At 40.6% G+C, this 9,776-nt stretch overlaps 1 protein-coding gene across 1 annotated transcript in view; it reads right to left on the bottom strand.

The window, feature by feature from the left end:
* The window catches only part of XYLT1 (xylosyltransferase 1), a 150,612-nt gene that overhangs the window by 60,790 nt on the left and 80,046 nt on the right, over positions 1-9,776 (bottom strand). Inside the window, 2 exon segments of the mRNA XM_035895067.1 lie at positions 3,071-3,273; positions 3,915-4,087. Of these exon segments, the coding sequence (XP_035750960.1) occupies positions 3,071-3,273; positions 3,915-4,087 (376 nt within the window).

The following is a 9,776-nucleotide window of genomic DNA, read 5'->3' on the forward strand; positions in this document are numbered from 1 at the left end:
CTGAGAATGTACAACGTAGCTGAATGGAGTCACATCATTTCACTTAGGCCAATAAATAGCATATTGCCTCATGAGTAAAGGAAAACACAGTATTTTTATTGGAGGCGCCTTCGTGTCAGACTGTTTGCCAGGGATTTCTACTGCAGTAACAACTAGAAGCACATGGATTAGGACCTCCTTTGTGCTAACTGCTGGACCTACAGGCTCCACAAACTAAACATTAAGGCATGAGGAAGAATAATAGGGGTATCTGAATTTTCCTGGCTTGCATATGTTTTATTTTACACATTTTTAATTGTTTCCCTCCCAAACTGAATGGTTCTAATATTTTTTTCCCCTGCCTTTATATAGTATGATCCTTGACATCTGCTTCTGGATGTCTCTCTGAAGGATGGAGGGCTTCTAGCAATTGTAATGTAGCCTGTGAACATACCAGTCTGCTCCCCGGACAGATTTAGGCTTCATCATATAGTATTAACCCCAAATACTGAATGTGTTTTTCTGACTTATAAGGCTGGATTAGCTTTTATTATCAGAAGAGAAGTAGTAAAGGTTTCAATGCTACAGATGGAATGGCAGATGGGAAGTGAAAGCTTAATGTGAAGCAGCTCTGGATAAAAACTATTAATCCACAAAATTCATATGTTCTTATACAGGGAAACCTAGAAAAAAAAACACTGCAATATGACTAGCCAGTGAGAGAAGTGTAAACTGCCCCTAGTCCATTATCTGACAAATCATGGCACAAGGTCTGAAAGAAGGAAAACCCCCCTCAAACACCCTATTGACTATTTCCTGGAAAAACAATCAGCTCCCTATGGGGTATGCAGAGAGGTAATGCCTTCCTAAAGATTATAAAAAATATTAATTTATAGCATCTCCACTATGAAAATGAAATGGACTCATATATATATTTGATGAGATAACATTTTCCAGGGTTTATAGCTGTAATATTCCATATTCAAAAAAATTTAACAGTACCTATAAGTTACTGTCATTAAAGTTGTAGCACTGAAAAAAGACTTTTTACTTTTTGTTGAAGTGCATGGTGTGGAGAGGAAGCACATTTCTATCAGTTCTGGTAACAGAATACTTTGACAGAAAGGGAAGTGAGCACTTCAGACGCCTGCCCGGCTACAGAGAGCCCACCATGCAGCTCTGAGCATGGCTGCAATGGAGACGAATGACCTTCAAGAATTTCCCCCATGAAGAAACGAGCACCTGGAATTTTTCCAGCTGAATGGCACTTGTTTAGAATTTGAATGACTGCAAGATACCACAGCATTATTACAAAGAACCCGTTAACACTAAACTGACTACACTCTACTCCATGAAACCTGCGATTGTTTATGGCCATGTTTATAAGTGACTGATCCCATTTGGCCTTGAGGTTTAACTTGTTCCACAAGGGAACTAAGAGCAGTTGAGACTGCCGCAGGTCATGGCCTCAGCATTATACAATGTTTAGGGTGGACTCATCATCACAGAAGGATACACCTGTTGGAACTAGTCTATAATTCTAATAGACCTTCAGAATTATCCTCCTACAATTTATCTTATTTGATTTGAAGTGCCATCAACTACCTCTTCCTTTATGTTCTTGCATTAGTCTACTTTTTATCATCAGTGCAGCGTTCCTAACCAGGAAAGTGAAACATAGGGAATAACATCCTAGCTTTTCCCAAAACTCAAGAGATATACAGAGAACTGCATACTCCCCCTTACAAGCAAGGATAATATGTCAAAATTATTAGGTCTCTTCCTGTTGGACACCAAAAGTATTTAAATCGGATGCAATGTGAAACATCATGATTTCTTAATTCAAATCCACATGTTCCAATATCGATGCCATCTATGTGACTCTGGTGCTCTTCCCTATTTTTGTCCCCAAAATGTGTTGCATTTCAGTGACACTGCTTAGAAACGGGCACCAGCAATAAAGCCTCTCACAAAATCCTTCCTAAAGCATATGCTCATGTGTTTTTTTCATTTTTCACTTCAGTAGGGATTTCTGTTTGAGTAGCAGCTTCAGGAAGGGATCCATACTTTGAGAGAATCTTGCAGAAACCTGATCAGTGAAAGCATCTAATATATTTATTTTCTATGAGTATTAAAAACATGTTATGTCATCACTCACCAGAAAATAGCCCAGGAAAGTTACTTCCCCTTTCATCAATTCATTTCAACATACAGTGAAACAGAAGTCACAAGAAGTTCCTCTTTCCTGCTTCTTGATAATTCTTATAGCCTAAACCCAACAGTTTAAGGGCACTTGTTTTTTTTTATTTTATTTTATTTTTTTTTTTTAAACAGACTGTCTACTTTTGCACAATGTAGTAAACCTTATGGAACGCAACTGTGGGGCCTGTGGGTTATGTAAATCCAGAAAGAATATAATTTAACTTAAAATCATGAGCCTTGTCATGTGGTGGTGTGTGAAGTTCTTTGCCTGATGCCATCTGAATAAAGCTATTCAGGCAACGGCTGGTGCTGAAGATATAATTGACTCCTAGCAACTTATTTGTCACTTCTACTGTCATTATCCTCCACAGAAAAAGTACTGAAAAAAAGGAAGAGGATAACATTACCTTCACTGAATCTATATTCATACCTTCATCACTTTCTGAGACATCAGTTCAAACTGTTGATCAGAGCCCTGGGAGGGACGAATCTCTCCATGCCTGGGGTTTGTTTGCTGAGCTCCAGTGCTTCCTGCTGCTTTACTCATCCTCTCTTGCAGATGCCCCTTGCTGGAAGTAACAACTAAATAGAGCAGCCCCTGCTTCCTCAGTAAAAGTGAAAAACCAGTGTTGCTAGCCTGCTCACAGCCACAGTCCCTCCTAGGTAAGTGGCAGACACATGGGGTACCATAAAGTGATTGTCTCCTTGGCTCAAGTGTGGCTGTCAGACACCAGCCTCACCAAAAGGAGTCTTCTACTGCAAGACAGAAGAAACTGCCCCTCCAACCTTCGCTTCTTGCAGCACAGCATGGACATGTTATCCCTTATATCCTACAATACATATTTCCTTTAGGAACAAAACATGTACGTTCTTAAAATACTCATTGTACCTGATTGGGTAGTCGGCCGCACTGAGGTTAATGAAGAAATCCCATGGCCAGTCATTCATCTCCATTAAGTCCCTCATGGCCTGCAGGTAGGTGGACAGAAGACTTGCTCCTCCCCAGATAGTTGCCATTCTCCAAGAAGTGACTCTCACATTTGGGTACTGGTTGGCAAACTGGAGCACTTGCCGGTGCAAGTAATTGGATCGCTTTACAGGAGAAAAAAGTAATACATTCAAGTTACTCTGTCCAAAATTGTCCCTCCCTGTATTCACTAATCATCAACTCTACTTCTTGACTCACTGAGTATTGCTATTGCTTTGCCCTCACTTACTATGGCGCACAACCTTCTTTTGTTAAATGCTAATTTGGAAATGTAGAGGCCGCTGTTTAGTTATTTTATTACAACTACAGTAATTACTAATCAGTGTAACTACCTCTTATTTATCATTTGTCATCAGTAGATCCCGAAGGACTTTCGTAAAGGAGGTGACTGTTACTACCTCCCTTTTACAGTGTGAAGTAAAGTAATTTGCCCAAGGTAACTCGGGTCAGCTCTCCATCCAGTGGGCCACCACTGTCAGTCTGCATCTACTTATGAATTACTGTTAACTAAATACACAACAGACATATGGATAGATACTCATAGACATATAAGGAGAAATGAAGGCTGTTACACAGAGAAGATAACAAGAAAGAAAAAAAAAAAAAAGGCTCCAAACCTAACAGATGGAGACAAAAAGTGACATGCACTCTATGCAGCAGAGGTAAAGAGAAGATGAAGACGATGACAAAGATGGGTAGACTGAGAGATGGAGGGACAGGCAATTTATAACCAGTGATATATTACCTTGTCAACATGAATGTAATAAAAATGGTCTTTATGGTAAATAGCCTTAAACATGCGTTGAAGCTGCCGAGAAGCTCTGCCATGAACAACCAAGACAAATGCGATCCTGACTGGGTTGGCTGGCATGTATTCTACGGAGTCCTCATCCCACTGTACATTGTTGTTGGCTTTTCCTGTTTGAAAACAAAACACAGGACATCTCTGAGTGTATCCACAGGGCAGGGTTCAGAGCGCAGTACACATTTCACCTCGGCTCTTTCTTCAAAAGCAGTTTCTAAGGAGAAGCGAGAACTCATGACGGGTGCCAGCCTGCATGCCATCAAGATCGTTCCCCTCTCCTCTGTCACCATACAGGCTCATCACCCCATGGGCAGCCGCTATGCCAGCCTTCCCCACGCAGCCCTGCTTGCATGCCTCTACCTGGACAAGGCTGCATGAACACAGATAAATACCCAAATGTTTATGAGTCAGACCAAGCTCCACCTGGGTACGCACATTTGCATCTTCAAAGGAATCACCTCAAAGTTTCTAAAGCGCTGTTCAAAGCATGCAGAAAGTGCCAAAGACAACTTCCCCCCGCTGCCCCAGAAACTAAACCCTCCATTTATCAAAAGATGCTTGTTCCCATGATCAGCACAGCTCTTCTGAGAAGCTGGTGAAACTCTGCTACTTAGCAGCTGCTGAGGATTATCTTGACTGATAGCATTTATTTGTAACAGCAGATGTATCCTGGAACATTTAAATGGCAACCTGCCCCGCTCCTATATGAAGGAGAAGGGCTCTTACAATCCTGTGTAAAATTTATGTTCATTTTTATTTTAATGGAGGAATTTCTGGTCTCCATTTTCTAAAGCAAACACCACTGCGTAAGGTTAAGACAGGAGGTACTGATTAACTGAAGAGCTGAAGGGACATTTTTACTCAGGAATTTGAAGTGCTTTGTTTTGTGTAACAGAGCTTCAACTTATAAACCTGAACACAATGTAAGGAAAACATAATTTTGTCCAAAACCTGACATTTATTCTTCAGTTGAACAACCTCTTGAGTGCTCCGAACTTGTAAGGACCTTTCCCAACAAAAATTATTTAGGAAGAACCTGAAATTTTGAATATAAGCAGAACAAAGAAGGAAAGTGTCTCAAAGCTCAAAAAACCCCCTCCTGCCCCTATTTTTCTCTTGCATATTTTAACTTTTTTATTTTTTTTAATGAAAGGCAATATCATTGTCTCAAAAGTTACTTAGTCCATCCCATGTCATCCCTCCCCTGTCCCAAGGTAGAATTTTTTAAAATCTTAAGATCCAAGTTGTTATTTTGGTTTATTTCCTCTAAAAGGTAAACCCATTTGATAATCTCAAAAATTCTGAACTTCTAATTATACTGAAAATATGTATTTAATTATTGCAAATGCATGTGAACATGGGCAGGACTCAAACATTGATTTCCCGCTACAAGTAAAGCTTTGGAAATGGCCATGCAAGAGCTGAACCAGCTAAATGCAGCAGCTGCAATCATGCGCAAGAACAGTAACACACCTGCCTTCAACCATATGCAATGCTTTGGCCAAATAAGATACTTCAAACTCGGTGCACACCTATGTTCTCAATAAATAACCAGCTCAATAAAACTCCTCAGCCAGGCTAGCAACCACAGGTGGGACAGGACTTTAACCTGCTTTGTTTCAAAGTTGTGTCTCCCCTGCTCTCCCAGAAAAACAACAGAATTGGGTTTTACACTCTTTTACATGAACTGCTAATCATCTTTATTTTTCTCCTCACAGTCAGAAAAGCTGGGTTTTTCCTATCTTCCCAAAAAAGCCTGGTGAGCCAATTAAGTGTCCAAGTGAGTTAGGGATAAATTGATGCCATTTAGCAGATTCCAGGTGTCCAGGGCAGATATTCATACTATTAGAGGTTAGAATTTCCTAACTGACTCCAATTTGAAGGGGACTCAGGAAAAGACCCTCAGCAAACTTGGGAGTATAAGAGGTGGATCTTCTAATAATAACAAACCACTCAGGTTTGAAAAGCAGCATGAAACCCTGAGGAGCTCCTGGGCTTAATGATCCTCTTTCCAACTTGTGGTTTCTTCCCAAAACCACCAAGGACTGTATCTGGATAAGTCGTTCCCAGTTTCTGCACTAGTGCCTTTTGGGGTGCCTCCATTCTCCTCCCACCTCCACGTACCCACCATCTCAAGACTCCTTTTGCAGAGAGCGGGGACACAATAGGCTTGCACTAGGTTGCAGGACGAACTTGAGGCTGCATCTGGGCACAGTTATCAGGCAGTGTGAGTACAGCCATGAAGCCCACTGCCCCTTCCAAAACATCTATGGTTGTTAAAAAAGCATGCTCATATCTGTTTGATTTGATACAAGGAACAAGAAGATATTTGCCAAGTGTGAAGAGAGAGTAAGAGAGAGGGAAAGACACATTTTTACAAGTTTTGGAAACTGGAAACATATGTTGATAAAAGTTAACAATACCAAAAGCTTTTTTTTTTTCAAATGCATTAATTACAAAACAAAAGTTGGACATAGAAAAAAGGTCTTTACCTAATCCTTCTTGTTGCATCTTCCCCTTATTAAAGGGAGTAGCATGAACAGAAAAAACCAAACCTATTGAAAGTTTGCAGAGTGCTGTTTCAGCTTACCTAAACAATTTGATCCCCTTAGTTGTACTGAAATGCCCTTTACTAATTGAAATGCTCTTTTTAGACAACCACAAGAGAGAGATCCTGCTGCAATGGGAGCAGCACAACCCAGAAAGGGGTGGTTTCAACATCTCCCATAACCCTCCCTTCAAGTTTCTCCTCCTCAGCAGTGCTTCCCTCGCACTCTTGCTTATTTAAGTCAGAACCTGTTCTTCCCATCCTGGAGGTCCACAAAAGTTGTACTTGTCAGAGATGTACCCAGTCTCTGGAATAAGGCCCTTTGCTGGACTATATAAGGGACTAAAAGGCAGCTGTGTGCCTGTCCAGGAAAATACAGATACCAAACACTAAAGAGCCTACAAAGTCCCAGAGGCTCACTGCCCCATATAAAAGACCCTTACCTCTCTGCAGCCCCTCAAGGAACATCTCTCTGCAGTAGTATTGCTCATAAATTAATGCAACTTTATTGCCCGCTGTTGTATTCAGACTACCCATCAGGAAATTTCTAGCCTCATGCATCACTCAACTTTAAATGGGACACCAATATATTAAATGGTATTTCTTAAAAAAACCCTCAAACCTCCACCACTGATTCATTAAGATTCGGATGAACAGCATTAAAAGATTAGAAAAAAAAGCTTAAATTTAATTTCTTCTATCATTTTCCATTTGTTTATTAAAGCTATTTGCTTATGCTCAGTTCTAGTGTTTCCCCTGCATAGCTGATAAGCTTCCCAATGCATGTGCTTAGGACTTTTGCACAGCGACAGGGACAGAAAGGGACTGTGAAAAAAAGAAAATGTGCTTGCAAGGAGAACAACAGGGGAATGAAGGGCAATTGCTAAAACAACCCATTTTTCTTATAAACTACTTTGATTTCAAGCTGATGATGTCTCATCAATAGACTCAAATATTTCTAGTGGTTTTCATTACATTTTTGGATACCTCTCTTCTGAAATTAGTGGCTTTCTGCAATGATATGTAGAAGGTGAGGGGAATTTAAAATAGCCATATTGTGGGTCTTTTATTTTAAACTAACTTGCTTTCAATACCCACACTATCATTTATCTAGCAATTACTGAGAACAAAATCCTCCCAAATTTTCACCTGAAATGCCACCTCACTTCATTGGGTTTCTCTAATAAATTCCTGTAGTGACTTATTTTCCTCTCTGCTGTTTTCCTACTCTAACCTCTTTTTCCTCATGCTCCTTCCTTCCTTCCTTCTCTTTCAGGCTTAGGTTAATATAGCTCCATTTTTCACCTGCATACTATTATCATGCATCAGATTATTTCACTTAACATCATACCATTCAGCAGTGATAAAAATCTAAAAAGATCTTAAGGTAGTACTTGCATTTGATATCTACTGCAGCGCCACTACTACATTGCCATTTGCCACATGCATTAAAGCTCACTCAGGGTGCTAATTCAAGTGGCCTCCACCTTCAGTCCAACAAAAAGCAGTTACCAAGATCACATTTCTCTCCCTGGTCCTGAACAGCCCTTGACAATATTTTCACCTCTGTTCACTTTTCTCCTTCTCATGCACCAGGCACAGAGGAGTCACAGGCAGCTTCCTTCCTCAGCAGCACTCCCCACACAGCCTTCACTAACGCTTGTCACCTCTTCACATGCCATCGTCTGCCTTTCCAAGAAAAATGAGTCAAGCCAACACAAGAGAATTCCCATCTTCTCTTTCTCCACTGCTTGCTTGGGGCAGTCTCAGTGGGACTGGAGCTGCACCCCATCTCACCTGCAAAGCTCCTCTGAGTGCAGGCATTGCCTGTCGAGTGAACTTCCCTATGTGTCTAGGGATAGGATTTTTTCTAGGATAACTTACGCAGATCGGTGGTTTATAAAATGTAGTAAAAAGCCCATAATGTTAATATAAGGTAAAACAAAACCCGTGAAGAATATTATGTTGTAGTTACACCCTGGAAGCACAGCTCTAGGCTCGGAAATAGCTTTGCACATATGAGTGAGTGGGGAGAGTGAATGGAGTGTCCTCTTTATGGCCATCTGGCACAGGTGAAACAGTAGCTCTGGCCTGGAAGCAGCAGGACTTGTCTTAAACTTTCTTGAAGTTTGCTGTTTCATTACGCAATGGCAACTGGATAGAAGAGTGACTTCTCATGCTGCCTTGCTTCAGAAAAACTGTCACATGGAACCTCAACAGAAGTGGCAGTGCTCAGCCAGCTCACAGCAAACATTTTCTAGCCCTTCTATCAAAGCATTTTGCTATCCTACACTGAAAACAAAACACGGCATTTTGCTCTGTGAACAAATGCCTTTCACAAACTTACTGAGAAAAGCAAAAGTTGCCCTTCTGGCTTCCTGATCAAAGCATGACAGGACTGACATCAGCATGTGTTAGGAGGAAAACCCATACCTATTTTTGCTGGTAACAGGAGAATCTCAGGTCTAGTGCAATTTCAGCTTGCACGTTCTAAAGCCCAGAGAAATCAATACTCATAATTAAGAGTTTAATCTTCAACTATTGCAGTATTACTAAATGCCAGAACAATAAACATAGTGCAATCATTTTCCTATTTGTTGTGGTGCCACATTATGCTCAATCATCCGCCAATATAACTCAGAGCCAGCCTGCTAATCTTTTACTTCTATTGCTAATTAATGAGATCATCAGACTTCTCTAGCAGCATGAAGCAATCTTTTAATGAATTTTGTAAATCAATCCATCAACTTCTATTCTCAACAGAATACCCCTGCACAGAGATATCTGGATGCTGCTGACTTCATCTGAACACAGCTCTGTGTGCATACTCTGCCTTGATAGCATGAATCAATGGATAGAGGGCATCAGAAGAGTTATTGCTGTGTAATTCAGCACACTATTTACTGCTATTACATCCATAAATGCAATCAGAAGCCCTGTCATCATAGCGGGAGTACTAGCCATAATCACTCCGAAGAGGCAGAGCTCTGCAGTCCCTACTTAAACTCACAGGAGCAGCCCCATTCCCTTCAGTGGGACCATTTCTGCAACAGCCAGCTGAGTGGTAGTTGCTGAACTCAGATTTCTGCTATAAACTCCTCTTTTCAATTGCTCACAACTCATAACAACACAGCAGGTTGAAAATTTCCAGGCTTGGCTTTCATCTGAAAATGTTTTCCATTTTGGTTAGAGCAAAACCAGTTTTGCCTTGTTCAAATGGCAACAAGACTTAAAAAAAAAAAAAAAAAAAAAAA

This window comes from Egretta garzetta, unplaced genomic scaffold (assembly GCF_000687185.1).
Source record: "Egretta garzetta isolate BGI_Z169 unplaced genomic scaffold, ASM68718v1 scaffold575, whole genome shotgun sequence".
In the NCBI taxonomy this organism is placed as follows: Eukaryota; Metazoa; Chordata; class Aves; order Pelecaniformes; family Ardeidae; genus Egretta; species Egretta garzetta.